The following is a 23,435-nucleotide window of genomic DNA, read 5'->3' as shown; positions in this document are numbered from 1 at the left end:
AAGCTCAGGAATGGATGTGTGCCGGATTTGGGGATTTTATGGATTTTGGGTCCTGTGCTTATAATACATAAAATACATCAAATAAAGTAAAATAAAATATGAAAATTAAAGTTACAAACAGCAGCCTCCTCCTTCACCTCATTACAGCCGGTGAGCCATTGAAGATCCATGGGCCCTGTACATCTCCTACAGCATTCAAATTGTTGCACAAAAGCACAATTAATGACCCCCAATAACACCCTGAATTGGATACCTGCAACTGGACTGTTCCTGCTCCCCAGCTGTCCCTGGAAAATTTGACCAGCGATGGGAAGAAGTCAGGGAGTCGTCCAGATGCATTCTCCCAGTATATCCCAGGGATCCCCGAAACAGACAGCATCACTGATTGTAAAGAAATAATGCCCTCAGACTTCACTGACAAGGTCATGTGTCAGTTATGCTTCTTGAAAAGAAGTGGAAAGCCAGTGGAAGAGGTCACTGTAGAGCCTTTCCTGAAACCAAGATAACAAAATATCACAGAACCAGGAGAATCAAGTAAAGAATAAAAGAGAGGCGGTGGGATGGGGGGATGGGGGAGTGGTGTGTGTGTGTGTGTGTGTGTGTGGGGGGGGTGGTGGTTTGTTGGGACAAGCAGCCAGTGATAGGTGCCTATCACTGGCTGCTTGTCCCAACAAACCCCACCCCCCCACCTTAAACCAGCTTATATTTCACCCCTTTCCTAATTTTACTCAGTTCTGTTGAAGGGTCATGAGGACTCGAAACGTCAACTGTACTCTTCTCCACCGATACTACCAGACCTGCTGAGTTTTTCCAGGTATTTCTGTTTCTGTTTTTGTTTTGGATTTCCAGCATCCGCAGTTTTTTATTTTTAAAAAAGAACAAAAGGGCTTGTGTGCCAATTTCAAATTGCTGGTTTGGCTCTTTCTGGATGTTGGGACGCTGGATATAGGGTCTGGTGCCTGTATAGGAAAGTGTGAAGTTATTCACTTTGGTGATAAGTATAAAAAAGCAGAATATTTTTTGAAAGGTGAGAAACGTCTAATCGTTGATGTTCAAAGAGACTTTGGCGTGTTTGTACAAAGAATGAAGAAAGTTAGCATGCAGGTGCAGCGAGCAGTTAGGAAGACAAATGGTATGTTGACCTTAATTGTAAGGGAATTGGAGTATGAGAATGAAGAAATTTTGCTACAGTTGTATAAAGCTTTGGTGAGGCCACAGCTGGAGCACTGTGTGCAGTTTTGGTCTCCATTTTTAAGAAAGGATATACTTGCACTGGAGGTGGTACAGCAAAGGTCCACTAAATTGGTCACTGGGGTAGGGGGTTGTCCTACGATGAGAGGAAATTGGGCTTATATTCTCTGGAGTTTAGAAGAATGAAAGGCAATCTCATTGAAACATACAGAATTATGAAGGGGCTTGTTAGGGTGGATGCTGAGAGATTATTTCCATTCGTTGGGAAATCTAAAACACAGGGACACAGTCTCAGGATGAGGGGCCAATCGTTTAGGACGGAGATGAGGAGAAATTACTTCACAGAAAGGTTTGTGAATCTTTGGAATCCTCTACCTCACAGGGTTGTGGATGCTCCATTATTGAATACATTTAAGGCTGGGATAGACGGATTTTTGGTCTCTCAGGGAATTAAAGGATATGGGGAGCAGTTGAAGCCCAAGATCAGCCATGATCGTGTTGAATGGTGGAGCAGGCTCAACAGGCCATGTGATCTACTCCTGCTCCTATTTTTTACATTCTTATGTTCTTCTCTTGCAGGAAAGAGGGATATGCTTTAGTGAATATTATGCAATATGCTTGGGTGATGTGCTGTCATGGTTGAATAGCTACCAGTGTGTGTGAACTTTGAGTTGTCGGTATGAGGCATAAATAATGCTAAGTGGGTGAGGATGAGTAAAGCATATGAATTGAAAGGTTGAGTACAGATCAATAGATTTGTCAGCAGCAGGCGATGGAAGTATAGTGAATTGAGCAGTGGATGAGGCTGGTGGTGCAGTTGGTGGGATATATCATTTGGAGACTAACCTCATTCACCTTGACAACTGTGTGAAATTAGTAAACTTCTTTTTCCATTGGTTCTTAGAGCAACATTCTTGGCATTGACCTCCGCTGCTACCTGTTCCCAATACCACCAAGTCTAGAGTCCTTTCTGCCTCTTAGCTGATGCAGGATGTTTCTCCTTCTTTCCAGCTCTTCCATTCCATGTCTAAAACCCATGGTGCTCACAATCTTGCATGTTCATCCATCACTTAAAGTATCACAGCTAAGGTCAATTTATGATCTTTGTGACTCTCCCAGTCACAATATACCTTCCCTTTAAGACTGCAGACTGCCTTTAAGTAGCACGAGCCACTTGTGATATTGGGTCTCCTATGGTTGTATGCAGCCAATGGAGAGCACAGGTAATGCTGGATGCATGCAGAAATCATGGAAAAAAAGCAGGCAACACCAACTTAATGTGCTGCCTGTAATGCAATGAATGGTTTTGTGTTACAGCAGGTTGCATATAGTGATCCCTATGCCCCTTTTTCAGCAGTTAGACAATTTCTTACCCACTCTGTCCTGACAGACTGAAGATTGTATCTTTTCTCCAAAGTGTGTGATACTGGAGGTGAAATTTCTCACAAATAAGCAAAGGACGGATAACAATCTACGTATCACTCAGCATTGTCAAGCCAAATTTCAACACCTTGCTGACATACGTCCACCTTTTGACACCATTTATTGGATTTCTGAGATATCTTCACCACTTCACTTTCGTGAAAGTTACTGACTAAGTTCAGATAAATGTTGTGAAGGCATACAGCAAGCTAACTTCCTCTGTTAATGAAGGATGTTAAACCTCAAACCCTATATCTAACAATGAAATCACTGGCAGTCATTCCATCAGTTCTTCTGCACAGCCTTCCAAATGTGTCAGGTTGCAGATACTGCATTAACTGATTGCTTTCCATACCTTCCATATGGCAGTGGGTTGTCCTATCCATTGGAGATATTTGACCACAGTGTATAAAGTCTCAAGGGCTTTATATGTGTAAAGTGGGCTTTTTGGCACCACTTTGTCTCATTAGTACCCACTTCATGCACTTCACAACTGGATGGACTCAACTTTTTTTTTATGATTTGGGAAAGGCTTGAGTTGCTAGTGTTCAGATTTGTTCTTTAGAATCATATAGGAAGCCATTCATCCCATTGTGCCTCTGCTGGCTGTTTGAAAGAGCTATCCAATTAGACTCACTCTCCTGTTCTTTCCCAAAAACCCTGTGATTGCTTTTTCTTTTTCAAGCCTCTCCAATTTGCTGATAAGTATCTGATCTTATTTATATAGTGGAGAGGTTAGATCAGTTTTGTTGAAGAGCTAACAACATGGATTACATGGTCCCCTTCTGTGTTGCAATTCTATGAATCAATAATTAAACTTTTCTGTTGCTGCAAGTGTGTTAAAAGGATAAATGAGAAAAAAATAAAGGTGACTTGACACAACCACACTGTTAAGAGCAAATTAATTCCATTGAAAAATTTATGCACAGGGGAATGAATTGATGGGGATTTTCCAGTGACAGTAACCACACGAGATCAGAGAGCTAGAAGCAGCATCTCTATCCCAAGGTGAGATTCTTGCTTTCATTTAAATACCTTTTTTTTATATATCAAAACCTGTGGAGTCCATGAAGACTGTCTTCATGACAAAGCATTTGGCTTTGCACCTTTTAAACCTCCCTTTGACTGCACTTGGAACTAGTCATTTTTGTCAGTGTATTTAGTATGATTGATGTGTGATCTCCACACTTCACCCAGCAACAAATCTAATGTAATTATTTCTAAGTGGTCATCATGTTCAAAAGAACATACACATCACCCTCCCCCAATAAATTCCCTTTACATTAATTCAGTTCCTTTAATCCAATAAACCTCAGAATATTGTCAGCTGTGGCTCAGTCGTAGCAATCTTGCCCCTGAATCAGGGGGTTGTGAGATCAAGTCTCACTTCAGGGAGCAGAGCAAGTAAGTAATAGGGATACTCCAGTACAGTATTGAGTGAGTGCTACATTGGATGATGTTAAATTGAAGCCTTGCCTGCCCTCTCAAGTGGATGTAAAAGATCCTGTGACACCATTTGGAAGAAGAGCAGGGGAGTTCTTCTGGTGTCCTGTTCAATAGTTATCCCTCAACCAGCATTATTACAACAGGATATCTGGTCATTTATTGCTCTAATGGAACCTTAGTCATAGAGTTATACAGAACAGAAACAGGCCCTTCGGCCCATCCTGTCCATGCCGGCCATCAAGCACCTATCTATTCCAATCCCATTTTCCAGCACTTGGCCTATAGCCCTGTATGCTATGGTGTTTCCAGTGCTCATCTAAATACCTCAAGTGTTTTGAGGGTTCCTGCTTCCACCATCCCCTCAGACAGTGTGTTCCGGATTCCAACCACCCTCTGGGTGAAAAAAGTTTTCCTCAAATTCCGTCTAAAACTCCTGCCTCTTACCTTAAACCTATGGCCCCTGATTACTGACACCTCCACTAAGGGGAAAAGTTTCTTCCTATCCAGATTATCTATGCCCTGCATAGTTTTGTATACCTCTATCAGGTCCCCTCTCAGCCTTCTCTGCTCTAAGCAAAACAACCCTAGCCTATCCAGTCTCTCTTCATAGCTGAAATGCTCCAGTCCAGGCAACATCATGGTGAATCTCCTCTGCACCCTCTCCAGTGCAATCACATCCTTCCTATAGTGTGCTGACCAGAACTGCACACAGTACTCCAGCTGTGGTCTAACTAGTGTTTTATACAACTCCAACATAAACTCCCTGCTCTTATATTCTATGCCTCGGCTAATAAAGGCAAGTATCCTATATGCCTCCTTAACCACCTTATCCACTTGTGCTGCTGCCTTCAGGGATTTATGGACATGTGCACCAAGATCCCTTTGATCCTCTGTACTTCCTAGGGTCCTACCATTCATTGTGTATTCCCTTGCCATGTTAGTCCTCCCAAAATGCATCACCTCACACTTCTCAGGATTAAATTCCATTTGCCACTGCTCTGCCCATTTTACCACCCATCTATACCATCCTGTAATCTAAAGCTTTCCTCCTCACTATTTACAACACCACCAATTTTCATGTCATCTGCAAACTTATTGACCATACCTCCTATATTCACATCTAAATCATTAACGTACACTACAAACAGCAAGGGTCCCAGCACCGATCCCTACATTACACCACTCATCACAGGCTTCCAATTGCAAAACCAACCTTCAGCCATCGCTCTCTGCCTCCTGCCACTAAGCCAATTTTGAATCCAGTTTGCCAAATTGCCCTGGATCCCATGAGCTCTTAACTTCTTGACCAGTCTCCCATGCGAGACCTTGTCAAAAGCCTTACTGAAGTCCATGTAGACTAAATCAACTACACTACCCTCATCTACACTAGTCACCTCCTCGAAAAATTCAAATTAGTATAATTGCTGTGCACTTTCCTACACTATAGCAGTGACTACACTTCCAAAAGCACTTCCTTGGTTGTAAAGCATTTTGGAAAATTCTGAGGTCAAGCAAGACGTTATATAATTGCAAGTCTTTTTTTAACTGCACATTCCGACTGTGTCACCGCTGCAATTCCCACATTACTCAGCCTCGAGTCCTCTCTGAGTCAGACCGATAAGTTTAACACTGAAGTTGGACCCATACCCTAAAACTGGGTGGTTCCAATTTCACGGGCCACAGCAAGACCCAAAAAAAGCCCAGGATTGGGTTAAGTGCAAAGTCTCCTCTTGCTGGGCCTTCTTGGGAAGTGTAGTTTAATAGGGAGGTGGTTGGGGTAGGGGAGACAGGAACTGCAACTGCAGCCCAGCAATAAGAGAGAGAGGGGCGGAGAGAGCGGGCTCGCTACTTTGTCTCCAAAAGAGGAAATCCGGGGCGGGAGTCAGCTGGCCAGTGACGTTGACGCCGGGCGGCGCCTATATATGGGCAATGACGTCAGCGCGGAATGTGGGGGGTGTCCTGTCGGCGCGAGACAGGGAGACAGGGCTGCGGCAATTGGGCGACACAGGCTGCTGCAGGAATAAGGCAATAATTTAGATAGTTCAGCATTGTATTATATACGCGTGTATAATATACACAGCTAGCCAAAATGGTAGACCGCGAGCAGCTAGTGCAGAAAGCCAGGCTGGCTGAGCAAGCCGAACGATACGATGATATGGCAGCAGCAATGAAATCGGTATGTTCTTTGTGACTTATTTTCACCGCCTTCCTCCATTCATTTATTTATCTCTACTCTTGCATTTATTTCTTCCACCCCCGCCCCCTCTCTCCATCCCAGCCCTTCTTCCCGTGCCTCTCTGTGTCACTGGGCGATGCCGCAAAGCGATGACCTGTTTGCAATGAATGGACGAGGTCTCAGCGCATTGTTTGGCATTTAAATTTTCTTTCTAGGCCCCACGGTGGGAGGCGGCTGATCTGGATTTTTTTTTTGATGTGCTGGTGGGAGCAAGGAAAAAAAGAGTTTTTAATAGGAATGTCTAGTTTAGCTTCTTAATTCATAAGTCAGTGGGCTGATTTGTAATATCCAGTCCTGCACGAAGGAGATGATGGTTGAATTGTAAAGTGAATGGGTCAATTCATATTGCATTTGAGATCGAACAGGTGATATGCCTGTAATTTTTGACCCGACATAAAAAGAACTGCGGATAATCCCGGGCTGAGTGCTGGGGCGGTGCCTTTGAGAGCAATTTCTCGCCCAACTCGGCGCTTTCTTCAGTGTTTCATCGATCGAGTCTCTTCCTTCCCGCGGTGTCAGCTGAAATGTAGCAAAATGAAATGGCTTTAAACAGCTCCCCTTACTATTAACCTCCCCCCCCCCCCCCGTTCAGTGATATGCCTTAAACCCCTACCCGTTAAACCCGTGTATGGTTTAGACAGCTGGAAATTGACATCTCCCTCCCTCTGAGTGACACTCACTCGGATCCTCATGGAGCCCCTCTTTCCGCCCCCCCCCCCCCATTTCACCCCTTGCACTCAAAAGGTTCTGTGTCTGACCCGCAAAAATAAAGGGGCAAGGGAGTGGCGGAGGCACTTTCTCCCTCCCCTCCCCAGACCTCTGGAATGCAATGCTGTCTGCCCCCGGGAAGCCAATCTGCTTCAATCATGGAACAAAGCATTTCTGGGAGGCAGCAATTCGAGAAGATTCTGCCAGTGTCACGCTGCAGGCATGCTAATTCCTAAGGAAATGTACCAAGGTGAAGAGAGATCCCCACCCCCGCCCCGCTTTTTCCTAGACAGCAGTGGCTGTGGCTTGTGGGCTGGTCGCCTTTCAAAATGAAGCAAGCACTGGAAGACGCGTTACCATTTTTTTGGGCGTTAGGAGTGGCGCAGTCTTTGCTCCGCATGCCAATGCCTTTATTGCAGCATTTGTTCCTTTTGCCTGTATTATGTTAGGTACGCCCATTACTCCCCACCCCCCAAAGGCCGCATTGACACCGCTTTCTGTGCTGTCATTGACATTTCCCTCTGAAAAAGGAAGTTATAACAGCCATTCAATCCAGGAGTGGCAATGGGCTGAATATATTCCAATTTGGTGAATATTTGCTAAAGTGGATAATTCTGTGTAACAATGCTGTTATGTCTATTACGAAAGAGAGGCGTCTAATATATGGTCTCGAATATGAACGTGGTCAGAGCCTCTGCATTATCAGCTCACTCCTAAACCAGTAAATGTTCCCAACGCCCTGTACTCGGATTAGATGTCGGTGTAATTTACAATGTCTCAGCTATCTGATTTTTGTTATTCTATTTCCTTATCCTTCGCTTGGCATCAAGTTCAGACAAGAGGGTTGTGTTCAGCACGTGGGTGGGTGTGCACCCAGAGCCCAGCCAGTTATAACTCTGCGCCAGCCGGCTCCCACCCCAGGCTGGCCGGGCACCCCTGAGTTTGAGCATCAGTCAGGTTTGAAACCAACGAATCCAAGACGTGTTTTTTGGGGGGAGGGGGTGGTGAGAGATTTCTGAATGGTATCACATTTCTGCGTTTATTGAATTGCAGGCACGTTTTTATGCAAAAAAAGCATGTTTTTTTTTCCTGATCTGATAACACTGACCTCCTTTCAGCACTGCCACTGTCTTCAAATGTGTCCTTATGAACTGGAGAATCCTCTGGGAACCTCTGCAATTTCAGTGGAAGAGTACAGACTCTAAGCTCTGTCTAACTGGCCACCCCATCAGATGGACACAATGCCACATGTGAAGTCTCTGAGATTCCCAACAGGAATTTGTGCTGTTACCACCTCCTCTTTCTTCCACCCTTTTCCCATTAAACTGCTGACCACCCAACTTCTCTTCCTGGCTCCCATGTTGCCTGATATTGGTAAGGGTACCTTCTCAGCTACCGTGCCCCTCTCTTTCAAATCTGCCCTCACCGCCCCTCTCCCTGAAAACAAACCCTTTGCCCCTCCGTCCTTGCAAACTATTGCCCCATCTCCAACCTCCCTTTCTGCTCAAGTCCTTGAATGAGCTGTCGTCTCCCAAATCTCTGTCCATCTTTCCCGGAACTCCCATGCTTGAATCCCTTAAGTCACATTTCTGGTCCTGTCAGTGTTGAACTGCCTCTTATCAAAGTGACATGACATCCCATGTAACCATGACAAAGATACATGATTCCCTCCTCAACCTTCTCAACTTCTCCACAGCCTTGCACACAGTTGATCACACCGCCCTCCTCCAGCACCTCTCCACTGTTGGGTGGGACTGCTCTAACCTGGGTCCATTCTCATCTACTTGTAGCCAGAGACTCACTTGCAATGGTTCTGTTTCTGTCCGCACACCATTACCTCTGTCCCTCAAGGATCTGTCCTTGGCCCCTTTCTATTTTTCACCTGCATCCTGCCCTTAGTAACATCTGAAAACATTGAGTCAGTTTTCACATGTACACCGACAATGCCCAGCTCTATCTCACCACCACCTTTCTCAACTCCTCCACTGTTGTTAAATTTAACAGTATGTTTATTTGACATGCAGTAATGGATGAGCAGAAACTTTTCCCCAATTAAGTACTGAAAAGACCAAAGATATTGTCTTCAGTCCCCAGCTCTGTTATCCAGCTCCTTTTTATCCTTTGGCAACTGTCTGAAACTTAAACGGACTGTTCACAACCTTGGTGTCTTCTTTGTCCCTAAGATAAGCTCCCGACCACAAATCTGCACTTTGCTGAGACCATTGATTTTCATCTCTGTAACATTGCCCAACTTTACTCCTACCTCAGCTCATCTCCTGCTGAAACCCTCCTTCATGGTTTTGTTACCTCTAGATGTGACTATTTAGCTCACCTCCCACGTTCCACCATCCATGAAGTTCAATCATCAAAAATTCTGCCTGTGTCTTAACTCTCACTGAGTCCTGTTCACCCATCACCCTTGTGCTCGCTGACCTACATTGGCTCCTGGTGAAGCAATGCCTTGATTTATAAGATTCTCATTCTTTTCAAATCTCTCCATGGCCCTCGCCCTCCCTATCTCTAATCTCCTGCGACTGTCTCAGATAACTGCACTCCTCATTCTGATCACTTTACCATCTTAAATTTTAATCACTCCACTGGCAGCTGTACCTTCAGCTGCCAAGGCCATATTTCTGAAATTTCCCCGTTAAACCTCTCTGCCTCTCTTGTTCTCTTCCCTCATTTTTAAGATGCTCTTTGGTCAAGCTCTTGGTTATTTGCCCTAACATTTCCTTATGTGGTTTGGTATCGAATATTTGCAAAAAATAAGAGCAGGAGTAGGCCATTCAGCCCTTCAAGCTTGGTCTGCACTCAGTAAGATCATGGCTGATCTGATTATGGTCTCAACTTCTCTCTCTTTCCTGCCTGCTTCCCATGACCTTTAACCCCTTTGTAGATCAAAAATCTGTCCAACTCAGCTTTGAATATATTCGATGACCCAGCCTCTACTGCTCACTGGGGAAGAGAATTCCAAAGATTAATGACCCTCTGAGAAAAGAAATTCCTCTTCATCTGTCTTAAATGGGAGACCCCTTATTTTTAAACTCTGCCACCTAGTTCTAGATTCTGCCACAAGGGAAAACATCCTGTCAACTTCTACCCTGTCAAGCCTCATCAGAATTTTACGATTCAATAAGATCACCTCTCAATCTTCCAAACTCTAATGAGTATAGGCCCAACTTGCTCAATCTTTCCTCATAAGCAAATGCTTCACCCCAGGAATCAACTTTATGAACCTTTCCTAAAGTGCCTCCTCAAGTAAAGTGACTAAAATTGTACACAGTACTCCAGGTGTAGTCTCACCATTGCCCTGTACAGTTGTAACAAGACTTCCTTAGTTTTATACCCCATTTCCCCTTCAATAAAAGCCAACATTTCATTTGCCTTCCTAATTACTTGCTATGCCTGTGTGCTAATATTGTGATTAGTGTACAAGTACACCCAGATTCCTCTGTACTCCAGCATTCTGTCGTCTATCTCCATTTAATTCATGTTCTGCTTTTCTATTCCTGCCATGTTGGATAACCTCATTATATGCCATCTGCCATTTCTTTTGCCACTCATTTAACCTATCTGTATCCCTTTGCAGATTCTGTTTCCTTTTTTGTACTGTTAGCAAATTTGGCTACAGTACATTCTGCCCCTTCATCCAAATCATTAATTTGGATTGTATCCAGTTGAGGCCCCGAAACTGATCCCTGTAGCACTCCACTAATTGCAATGTGCCAAACTGCAGTTGACCCATTAATCCTGACTCTCTTTTCTGTTAGTTAGCCAATTCTCTACCATGCTAATATATTACCCCCAATACCATGAACTCTAGTTTAGTAATCTTTTGTGTGGAAACTTATTGGATGTCTTTTGGCAATCTGAATACACTACATCTACTGGTTCCCCTTTCTCCACTACTTGTTACTTCCTGAAAGAACTTTAAGCATGATTTCCCTTTCATAAAACCATGTTGACTCTGCTTGGTTGCATTATGATTTTCTTAATGTCTTGCTTCTACCTCCTTAATTCCAGCAATTTGCCAGTGGCAGTTCTTAGGCCAACTGGCCTTTGGTTCCTGCTTTCTGCATCCCTCCTTTCTTAAATAGTGGCATTACGTTTGTGGTTTACCTGTCTGCTGGAATCTTTCTAGAATCCAGAGAAGTTTGGAAAGTTACAAGCAATGCATCCACTATCTCTGCAGCCTCTTCTTTTAGGACATTAAGATGCAAGCCATCAGGTCTAAGGCATTTGTCAGCCTTTGTCATAAGTTCCTGTCCTTTGAAAGTTTAATTGAATGTAGTGCAGTCAAGTTTCTCGCAAACAATGGTTCTGATTACCCAGGCAATGGAAATGGATTTGAAAGAACTGCCAATTAGATTCAGTAGAATTTGGCTGCTTTTTTTTTTGGAATAGCCTGGGGAGATAATTTTGAGATGTATCTTAGTTATCCCTAGAGATGCCATTTCAAATTTAGGCAGAGATATTGGTGGTGTGGTTGGATTAGTAATCCAGAGACCCAGACTAATGCCCTGAACGCACGGGTGCAAATCCCACCATGGCAGAGGGTGGAATTTGAGTTATAAAATCTGGAGTTGAAAGCTGGTCTTAGTAAAGGCAACCATGAAACTATCATCAATTGTTGTAAAAACGTATCTGGTTCATTAATGTCCTTTTAGGGAAGGAAATCTACTGTCCTTATGTGTGACTCCAGACCTGCAGCAGTGTGGTTGACTTTTAACTGCCCTCTGAAATAACCTAGCAAGCCACTTGGTTCAAGAGTAATTGGGAATGGGCAACAAATGCTGGCCTTGTCGGTGCCCACATCCTATGAAAATAAACTTTTTAAAAATCAGCTTCTCAATTCCTTTAAACTACACTTTTAGATTTAAGATTTTCTAATAGTTTAAATATACTGGATATTAGATTGCAGAAACCAGCTTGTCTTTAAAACTCATCCTTACATGTAAAATGCCCAAGGAAGTGTACATATGATGATTGGGTTCTTTAATCATCCAATATAAATCACTGACAAGTTTAAAAAGTGTGCCTGTGGCGACACTGTTTTAGTTATGTACATTAATTGTAATTGAAAACTGCTTGCGCACAGATACATACTTCATACACACATTATACATACTTAAACTTCTCTGCCCATTCAGTAAGCAATGAAATAAATCATTTGACGATCAAAAAAACACCCACAATCTCTGCTTTTCACCTTGCCACTTTACTAGCAAACACACAAAAGTACAGTTCAAAGTTCACTGCAAATATGAGTATTGAGTTCATATGATCAACAATGGGGTCTATTACTCATTTTTCATTTGCTAATCAAAAATGCAATTAGTCACGTCTGGATTTCCCAGCCTTCCACATGGGACTAGTTGCTAACATTGAACTGCACAAGTTTAAATGGTGCTAACAAAGAAAAGCTGAAAGTACGTGTAATGTTGGTAATTGTTATAAAGTGGCACGTTGTTCCCATGTCAAAATGATTACTTTATGGCACAGGCTGCCCATTCAAATGATTGTCATTATGACTAGTAACCCATGTTTTAACCTTGCACATTGGAAGCGAGAGATGATGGTTAGTGTATTGAACAGCCTTCGCTCTCTGCAAGTTATCTTGTTTGTATTGAATAGTTCTAGATTGCTGTTTCTTGTGTTAAATGGAGGGTACGACAGCATAGTGGTTATGTTACTGACTAGTAATCTACAAGTCTGGACTAATGATCCACTCCCCCACCACCTTCTCCAGAGTATTTAGGGATGGGCAACAAATGCTGATCTTGCCAGCTACACACTTATCCCATGAAAGAAAAAAAAAGACATGCTCAAATCCCACCATAGCAGCAGAGGGAATTTAAATTCAATTAGATAAAATCTAGATTTAAAAAGCTAGTATTATTACTGGATTGTCGCAAATACCCATCTGGTTACCTAATGCTGTTTAAGGAAGGAAATCCGCCAGCATTAACTGGTCTGGTCTTTGTGTGACTCCAAACCAACAGCAATGTGATGCACTCTTAACTACCCTCCGAAATGGTCTAGCAAGCCACTCCAGTTGTATTCATGAGGCTGGGCAATAAAAGCTAGCCCATGAAATAATTTTAAAATGGTGACCTTGAAAATAATTAATTGTATTTTTTTAAGTCTAATGGTATCAAGAAGATAGTTCAGCATCCATTCCTCAGTTGGGTCAGTCTGAAATGTCCCATTTAATACCAGCTCTGTGAATATTTCTTTTAGTTTTTCATAGTCTTCAACCGACTTATGATGTTTTTAAATGTGGTTCAGAATTCTGCCAACTGCTGTTGCCAGTCACCAATGTTGGATTGTGATTAGTTTAGCAAATGAGTGGTAAAACCATAAGGCAAAGTACAGAGTGGGTTCCCACAGGCACAGTGATCATTTGGATGAATCACAGTACGACCACACCCCAATATGAATCATTGGAGGAAGTGGGAGGAAAGAAGAATAATCTTAGTGTTTGAAAATGGTGCCTTATAGCACATCTGGCAATGGACTTCACAACTTTTTCTGGTCTTCAAGGGCAAAATATGTATTGTCTTGTAGTTGGGGTTAAAAGGGCATCCTACCAAAATGCTTGATAAAGGAAATGCTGTGGATGCTGGAAAATCTGAAGAGCAAATGCTGGATGACATTCAACAGGCCTGGCAGCACATGGGGGGAGAGAGAGAGTTAACATTTCAGTCTGGCCTTTTTAAGTAAGTACTGAGTGAGGTAAAGGGGAGATGCTGGGGGGGAAAAAAGAACAAAAGGGAAGATCTGTGATGGGGTGGAAGGCAGGAATGATTAAATGATGGAAGGGAGCTTTCATGGCCCAGCCTCCACTGTTGTTAGAGAAGAGCATGCCAAATAACTCTTTTAGAGAAGAAATTCTTCCTTGTCTTCATCTTAAATGGGAGACCCCTTATTTTGAAACTGTGCCCCCTGTTTCCAAGAGGAAACATCTTCTCAGCATCGACTATGTCAAGCTCCCTCTGAATCTGACCTTTCAGTAAGATCACCTCATCCTTCTAAACTCCAATGAGTATATTCCCAACTTTCTCAACCTTCCCTGATGAGACAAACCCCTCATTCTATGAGTCAGCCCAGTGAACCTTCTCTGAATTGCCTCCATTACATTGTAATGTATATCCCTCAAGTAAGGGAAACAAAACTAAACTGAACACCATATTCCAGGAGCAGTCTCACCAATGTGCTGTACAGTTGTAGCAAGACTTGCCTACTTTTATACTCCATCCCCCTTGCAATAAAGGCTAACATTCCATTTGCCTTCCTAATTACTTGCTGTAGCTGAATGCTGACGGTTTGTGATTCATGTAAAAGAACATCCATATCCCTCTAACGCAACATTCTGTAAGGAACAAGAAAAGAAACATAAGATGTGCACACAGAGGAGGTGTAAATGGTTACAGCAGAATAGAGGAGAGAAATATGGAAATCTGGCAAAAAGGTGACTTGTGACCCAGGAATGTGGCAAAGGACAGTAGACCAGGGGAGTGTGTTCTATCCTGCCATTTTTATTTAAAGTACATGTCTGTCTATAATCCAGGTGGAGAATAGAGATAAATAACATATAATACCATATATCTAAACTCTCTAGAGATACATCCCCTGGAACTGTAATATTACCCTAGTTAACTTTACATATTATTGAGCAGGAAAGAACTGAATGGAATTGTTGAGGACTTTGGAATATCACCTTTGCAATGCATTAGAATGAAGGAAAACCTGACCATCATCTACTGATTCCTTTTTCTCTCTCTGTCGGGAGACAGGTGGCACTGACACCAGCAGAAGCTCCAGCCTCTCCTGACAGGGAAATTGATGAAGAGTCTCCTCTACCCATACTCCTGTGCTCCTTGCCTGGGCTTTCCATAGCCATATTGGTATTTAGCTTGGAGCAGACATTTCTAACATGGGGAGGAAGCAGAGAGTGAGGACGGTTTGTTGGCTTGTCAGGTTGACTATTTAAGATGGTCTTTAAAGACTAGTCGCTGACATTACTTTGGATGATATAACAGAGTGACACCTCTCCTCGTGTCTTGCTGTTTTCTGGTGCTCATTCAGCATGTTCTACTGGTGTATGTGATTTGCCCCTTTCAGTAAAGAGTAAAACAAAGGATTGTGCCTCATATTATTGATTGTAGTGACAGATGTCAAGCTTGCAAGGACCCCTTCTCATGGTGGCACTTCTACATTTCCTAGTAGATGTCTCTAGCTGAAGATTGCAAGTCTTTTTGAATATTTCTCATGCTACTACAATAATAATTGGCTGCTTGAAGTGTTCCTATGATGGGGTCTCTCTTCACCTTTCCTAGCAATGTCTTGTGCTGGGCCTTTTGATTTTCTGTTTCAGGACACCAGAAAATGGGTTTGCAAAGCTTGATTAACTATATGATATCTGTCTAACTTTGCCTCTGTGAGATGCCTAGCCTATAACGAGGGAAGCCTAGGAAGGGAGTTTCCTAGGGTCACCAGGACATGTTGTAACTGCTCAACAGCGGCATTAATGGAGCCATGGGACCAGGCTTGCTAAACTGACACTCGAGTGCGTTACCCAGGAAGTGTTGCATTTGGATGAATCATTAGATGTCTGTCTGCATTGCCTTATTCCCACTGATTCTGTTGGATCCTATGACAGTGTTGGAAGACGAGCAGGGAGTTTTCCCTGGCGTTCTGACTAACCTTGCTCTGCCCACTCACTGCCACCAAATAAGGGTTAATTAGACTCCTCAGTTCTATTGTGGGTATAATCTTGCTGGGTGCAAAATTGCTGCTGTGTTCTCCAGCCTAATAAGAGGAACTCCACTGTAAACTAGTTAATCATGAGTGAAGCCATTAGTGAGATTTGAGAGCACTAATAAGGTGACGCAAAAGCAAGTATTGCTTCCAAGATTAAGAAAGGTGTAATGCAAGGAAAATAGTTGTGACCAGATTGCTCTCTGAAAGAAACACCAACCGCAGCTAGTTTCCTTCACCTTACATTTGATTATGGAACAGGGAAGTGGTGAGAAGCAGTGGTTTCCTTGATTGGTTTTCTAGTGCCTTGCATCCAATGATGAACAGTCTGGTATGTTCCCACGTTACTACTTGTCAGATGGTGATGTATTTAAAATTGCTACTATTGGAGGCTCTGACACCCCAGTAAAAGGGATTCTGCCTTGAATCATCTTTTAGCTTTTAGCCAAGTAATATGAAACCCTTAAAAGGAAAAGCAATGTTAAGCATCTCAGTCGTGTATTTTTTAAGTGCGATTATGGGCTGTTTGGCTTTCCTCTTAACATTGCTGCAGGAAATTGGGAGCAGGTGGCAATTACAAGTGAACCAGCCCAATTTCCAATAAATGGCTGAGACACCATTGGGTGCTGGATATCACTTGGCAGTAATGAGATGGTGAAAGACGTCAGACCCTGAACATTGAGCGTCTACCTGCTCCGGATTCCCAGTTAGTAAAAATGAAGCTTCAAGTTCTCCCTCGGCAAAAAACCTGTCATTTCCCGGTTTAACCACAGTAGGGTTGCTGCTGCTCGACTTGTGGTGTCGCCATTGGAAAAGAAAACCCACATTTTATCTCTGGGTAGAAATAACTTGGATGATGAGCTTCAATTATCATCGGATTCATTCCTGGAAATGCATGGCAAGTCAACCAACATCCAAAAGAAAACAAATGGATTGACATTTTTGGGTAGGACATTTCAGCAGAGCCTAATTCTTGCTTCTATTCCAGATTTTGTGGCCTTCAGTATTCTTTTCCTCTACAAATAATTCATTAGCTGTTCGCCAAAGAATAACAGGAATGTGAGACTGTTGATGTCCTTTTTGAAAGTAGGATTTTTTCATTTTAAATAGCCTGTTAATTTGAGCTTTCATTCATGGGCTGAGTTTTAGCTTTGTGAATAAAATGCAATGATTGATGCAATCTTCAATATAACTTAATCCTAAAAGTCTGTCTGAGTTAATAGTTCTATAATAATGGAATAATATTTATTCATTGCATCAGGCTACAGCTGCTGTTGCTTGGATCCTACCCATGTGTCACATGAACTGTAAGAATCAGTGAAGACTGTTCTGGAAAGCTTTTTTTCCCATAGAGAATAGTGAAGGTGTGGTAGAAAGATAGTTCCTCATGGCACTTGCTCTGGTCATATCTGCTTTGAAGCCTTTAAAATGGATGTCTATGACTGTCTAGTTGTCCGGCTCCATGGACTATCATGATGGCATCCATCCACCTTGGGAAACGACAGACTGTTCCCAGGGTGTATGTCACTTCTGGATTGAAAATTGTCTGTTGTGACTGAGGTGGATTTGAGTGTGGCAGTCCCTTCCACTACTGGCACAGATGCCCCAAGCTGCCTGATGTTTTTTTTCCTTGCGGTGGGCTCTCTTCTGCCGTCTGGTCATTTTTGTCCTCTGCTTTTTCCGCTCCCTCCCTGACTGTGTCCAGACACTCTGGTCAGCAGCGAGGACTTCCTGTGCAGCACCTCCAATCCCAGTCAACCTGAAGTCTTGCTTGTGGATATCCTCTTATCGCAAACATGGGTGGCCTGTTGGTCTTACTCCAATAGCATGCAAGCTCGCCATAGAGAATGTCTTTGGGGATGCAGCCATCATCTCTTCGGCTCACACGACCCAGCCAATGGAGTTGCTGCTGACACGAGGGCAAACATGAAGGGATTCATGGAATAGAGGAACATGACATTGAGCCCCTCCAGCCTGATCTGCCATTCAATGGGATTATGGCTGATCTGTGACCTAACTCCATATATCTGCCTTTACCCCATATCCCTTAATACCTTTGATTATCAAAAAAATCTCATCTCAGTTTTAAAATTGGAAATTGATGCTAGAGCAATTATTTGTAAAGAGTTTCAAATATCTATCAACTTTTGTGTTTTAGAATTGTTGCCTAATTTCACTCCTGAAAGATTTGGCTTGAGTTTTTAGAATTTCTTGGGGGGAAAAATATATTTTATTAATAAAATATCTGAAAGAACATTATGAAACATTTCAAAATGGCCATCACAAAAAATGCAATCAGATTCACATTTCCCACATAGATCATGAGGTGCTTCAATAGTCGTTTCAATATGTCATTACAGACAACTCCAATAACATTGCACTATCAACACACATCATGTTGCACTCTGAGGTGCTTCAATACAATTATGATACATTTAGTTTTCACTACATACATTCATTGAGTCGTACAGCCCAAGGAGTCTATACAATTCCCAACCCCTCGGTGCACAATGGCAGAAGGGTCTTAGACACTGACCTTCCCCATTGCGCCTTTGTGGTGGCTGCCCCAACCTTTAATGCGTCCCTCAGCACGTAGTCCTGGATCTTGGAATGTTCCAGTCTGCAACACTTGATCAGGGACAACTCTTTGTACTGGAAGACCAACAAGTTTCGAGCAGACCAAAGAGTGTTTTTCACCGAGTTGATGATCCTCCTGCTACTGTCTCGGTGTGTCCCCCTGGGAACAGCCCGTAGAGCACAGAGTCCTGTGTCACAGAACTGCTCAGGATGAATCTCGACAAAAAGCACTGCATCTCTCTCCAGACCTTCTTTCTAAAGGCACATTCCACAAGGAGGTGAACAACAGTCTCTTTCCCATCACAGTCATCTCGAGGGCAGCATGCAGAGGGGGTGAGACTCCTAGCGTGTAGGAAGGATCTGATGGAGGGCCTTTCTCACCACCAGCCAAGCTACATCTTGAAGCTTGTTGGAAAGCTCTGGTGATGAGGCATTCTGCCAAATGACTTTGACAGTCTGCTCAGGGAACCATCCAACAGGATCCACCATCTCCTTTGAGTTTTTAGAATTCCACTGATCATCGGTTAATTTACCCATTAACAGATTTGTTCAGCTTACTGTGGACAGGCTATCTCTGTCTCATCTTATTGCATTGAAGTCAGCCTTGCCTAAACCTAGAACCTTTGGAGCTGTATCACATTTCTCCCTTTGAATCAACAGTGTTGATAATATTATGATCACCATTTGATAAATGTTCATGTACCATTAAGCTGTTAATTAGATCTGGCTCATTACCATATATAATATAGCATGCATTCTATTGGCTCTAGGACTTATTGCAGAAAACCATCCTGGACGTCCTTGGGAATTTACATTCTGACTGGCTAGTCTGTTTATCCCAATCAATATGAAAGTTAAAATCCATCATTAAAACCATTCTGCCGTTGCTACATGCTTGTCCAATCTCTGTATTTATTATATCTACCACTTCATAGCTACTACCAGGGACCTATACACAGCTCACACTACAACTTAAATCCTTTTCTGATTTCTTAATGTTGACAAACCCATAGGTTTCCACTGCCTGTGCTATTCCAGAAAGTCAGTTGGTAAAAGGTAGAACTGGAGCCAATCTTTACACATTTTTATATATATTTAGAGTTACACCTTTTACTAGCATACACCATCTAACACTAACAAACACAATTTTAGTGTGTGTCTATACCTCTTATAAACCAACCTTTAAGGTTGCCAGTCAAGAGGAACGAAATGCACCATTGGAAGGGAACACCACTAACCCACTGTAACAAAACCCCAGAACTTTAGATGAAATTTAAGTCAAAGTAAAGGAACATTCCCAGGAGTGAGGATGCCATTTAGTCTCCCCTATGCCCATTTGTCACAGAAGGGAGTTTATTTATATGGGGCTCAAGTGAAAGTTCAATTAATGCTCACCACCTGCGTACATTTAAACATAATCAATATATAATTAACATTAACTGGTTACCTCTTTATTATATACTCTCACATCAAAATGATTTCCTTCTTAATTGCTAAGGCTACTCCTTACGCTGGACCATTTTCCCTGCCTTTCCTGTAGACATTATTATCTGGTTTATTTGGTTTCCAGTCCTGACAATCTGATAGCCATGTCTCGGTAATGTTCACCACATACCATCATGTTGAATTTGCACCTGCAATTCATTCAGTTTGTTCCTTATATGTGCATTAGTATAAAGAATGATTAGGCCAAATGCTCTAATTTGTTCTTCTGCTTCAAAGTTGTTCTTATATATTTCTTATTTTTCCCCCTCCTGTTTTAATTACTTTATATCTTCAAAAAAGATCCAATGCAAATTTTACAAGAAAAAGCAATGATAATACAGTTAATCCCATGTTTCAGGATTGATCCGCCTTTTCTATCATTTTCTTTTCCTTTTCAGTCAGTTCAATCTCTGCAGCTTTTTACTATCGTGCATGAAAACGCTATCTTAATTTAGCATTTGAAATGTCGTGGAGGCAGACATGGTGGTAATTTAAAAGACATGTTGACATTTCTGTTTCAAACATCGTGGCCTGGCAGATCACTGGGCTTGATCTATTTACTGCAGTACTCTCCTTGGAACTCCTTCCACCAACTTGTTTTGGAGAGCAAGCCAAAGAGAAAGCATTACTAGTTGGGACTGAATGTAGCTGTAGGAAGGGACTGGAAGATGAAAGCTGCCTCTGGTCCAACAAACAGCAATTTGGGAAATAAAAACAATTGGCATAGACCATTGATGACCTTTTGTTTATTTCTTACAGCGATAGGGACTGATTAACGTATTTTTTTTATTTTTCCAGGTTGAACATTAGGAACAAAAAAAGACCACTCAGCCCATCAGACATGTTTCACTATTCAGTTAGGTCATGGTTGATGTGCACCTCAAATCCACTTAACTGTCTTTGCTTCATATCTCTTGATAAGCTTACCCAGTGAAAATCGATCAGTCTTGAAACCTCTCGTTCCAACATCCACAGCCTTTTGGGGGTTAGAGCAGGGGGTGGAGTGGTGGTGGTGTGTTGGTAGTGAGGGGAGAGGAGAGAGTGTTCCAGTTTTCTATTACTCTGAAAAAGTGCTTCCTGATTTCAGGTCTGAATGGCATCACGTTATCTCTTTCTTGCTTTCCCCTACCAGAAGAATGGTTTCTATCTTAGAAACCACTATCTATCTTAGTGAATCCTTTTAACATATTGGGCACCTTGGTGGCCAGGTCACCCCTCCATTTTCTCAAGTCAACGGAGTACAGGCCAAATGAACCCTTCTCAGTAGTCTAATTGAGTATTAAATGCACAAAAAAGATTCTTTGCATGGGCCAGCCCCTCAAGGGGAAGAGTTCTCTTGCCCTTCCAAGATTAGAGCAGAATTGTATTTGAGTCAGCTTTGTGTTTCTGAATGGTAAAGAGCTTATTCAAAGGTTCAGCCTTCAAGCAAAGCAGCTGGTGCTCCAACTTCTGGAGGAGTTGCAGAGGATTTAGTTTGGATTGCTTAGTTATTCCCTGAAGATGTAATGATGGATCACTGTTTCTCTTGGCCCCACTGAGCAACTGATGCCAAGCGATCACCTTAAGCCAATTGTGAATTGGCTTGATGCTCAGGGATTGTGACAAACCGGGAGTTGCACTGGCTGACATCCACTTAGAATTGAAATCACAGGCACAAGTTGGTACAATGTTATAACTGTGGAAAGCTATCTTTTGAAATAGATGTATTGTGTGACAGGTTGATCACTTGTGTGCAGTTACTTCTATGTTTTTAGTGAAGTGTAAAATATCTTGATAACCATCAGTGGTTTCTCCACATCTGTGACCCATTCAGATGGGTAAAACAATGTACTGTCTGTTTGCATATTTCTATCTTTAATGGAGGATGTCATCGGCACTCTAGGTTTCTCTATCAGCTTGCACAATTAGGGACCGTTGATTTTTTTTTTTGTTGACGTGTAAGGGTGGATACTGTGTACCAATGCGGGTGGGTCATTATAAAAGGTGCCCACATAGACCTGACCTGTCTTAACATGCAGGATTCTTCAGGCAGATGAAACACCTGCCCAAAGCTGGCGTGTCTGTGTGAGTTTAAGCAAATCAGGTCCTGATGGATTGAATTTTAACTAGGGCCTGAGTGTGGAAGTCCTGGTTTGTAGACCAAAGAGACCCTCTGAGGGCCAGAAGGAGCAAATGTGCGATCTCAAAACTCCATAAAGAAAGTTGCCATTCCCTGTCTTGGACATGCTCTCTTCCCCTCCCCCACAGCTCCTAAGAGACCTTACTGAGTAGCCTCCAGTGACTACTCATAATTCCAGTGAATTCTCCCTTAGTGCTGGCTCAAAATTCCTCTCCTGCCCATCAGCCAGCTATTTTCTGCCTGTTTTGAGCAGACAGCTGACCCATGGCACACACATAAGGCTCAGCATTTACCTCAGGCATGAAATATAGGCCAGCAAGTGTGTTTCACTTGCCCCAGACCCTATTCCCTTGAAACTGTCACAGGATTAATATCGACCCAATAGTGTCAGTTAAGCTATAGAACATCATGGTGATTGTTTATCAATACTGCCACTAGGCTTATTTAGAATAGCTGTGGGCTTCCAATGGCATGATGAGCTGGCTGATGCACTGTTTTATAAGGGCAAGAGCTTTGCCCCATTTGTGCACAAATGTGTTCCGCTAAGATAGAGATTTGATATGTTAGGATAACGAAGCCAAGCTATGAAGTAAATACGTTCAGTTTATTCAATCAGGGAAAGGTCAGTTGAAGCACCATGTGTTTTGAGAATTAATTTATTCTGCAGTAAGCTGTTGGAATGTGTTGTCCGAAAGGATGGTGGAAGCAGATTCAACAGTAATTTTTGAAAGGAAATTGCAAATGTTTCCATTTTTACATTTGTTAGGGCTATGGGAAAAGAGCATGGGGAGTGGAATCAGCTCTTTCAAAGACCTGGCACTGGTACAATGGGCTGAATGGCCACCTGTCTTGCCTGATTCTAACTACAACCACCAGTGAAAGCCTTTCAGCCACAAATAATCACCCTTCTGTTATGCAACTCAAAATATCCTTTTTGGACTCTGTTCAAATTTGGAATGTCTTTTCACAGTACAGCTGGACACTCTATGAAAGTTTTACATATCTAATCATGCTTTACTAAAATTTTTGTGCCAGCATTCTGTCTTAGTGCTTCTGCCATCTTATTCACTTAAATGTTGGTGTATCAATGAATTGTGTATCTCTTGGTTACTATTACAAGTCTTGTTGGGCAGTGTAACTGTTCAAAGGTCTACAGGGGAAGACTTGGGAGCATGGATCTCAATCGGGACCATCACCTGACCTGGATAAGGTGTTGCAGAAACAGTTTTCATAGGAACAAGTGCATAGTTTTCTAACTTTTGATTAAAGTGAGTCACTTTCCATAAGATGTGAGGCATCGTAAAGTTATTCTGAGATGTCCTAATTATTTTTTTGGGCAGTCAGGTATGGTATTGTAATAATTACAACTTTTTCTCCCTTAGTGCTGGCTCAAAATTCTCAAGATACTGTCCATCTCTCCCTCCCTCTTTCTGAAGATATTGATAATTGCCCTCAAACAAAAAACTATATTCTATCGAAAACCTGAGCAAT

At 42.4% G+C, this 23,435-nt stretch overlaps 1 protein-coding gene across 2 annotated transcripts in view; it reads left to right on the top strand.

Moving 5' to 3' along the window:
* Nucleotides 1-6,020: 6,020 nt before the first annotated feature.
* The window catches only part of LOC121283502 (14-3-3 protein gamma-B), a 70,124-nt gene continuing 52,709 nt past the window's right edge, over nt 6,021-23,435 (top strand). Inside the window, exons 1-2 of one of the 2 annotated variants that reach the window (XM_041198158.1) lie at nt 6,117-6,235; nt 20,624-20,681. In XM_041198158.1, coding sequence (XP_041054092.1) covers nt 20,667-20,681 — 15 coding nt within the window. In that variant the 5' untranslated portion in view covers nt 6,117-6,235; nt 20,624-20,666. Of the gene's footprint in view, nt 6,236-20,623; nt 20,682-23,435 lie in introns of both variants that reach the window. The other variant, XM_041198157.1, reaches the window with a different exon arrangement.

Source organism: Carcharodon carcharias, chromosome 10 (assembly GCF_017639515.1).
Source record: "Carcharodon carcharias isolate sCarCar2 chromosome 10, sCarCar2.pri, whole genome shotgun sequence".
In the NCBI taxonomy this organism is placed as follows: Eukaryota; Metazoa; Chordata; class Chondrichthyes; order Lamniformes; family Lamnidae; genus Carcharodon; species Carcharodon carcharias.
The sequence above is the reverse complement of the archived record's forward strand: the minus strand, read 5'-3'. Positions and strand labels throughout refer to the sequence as shown.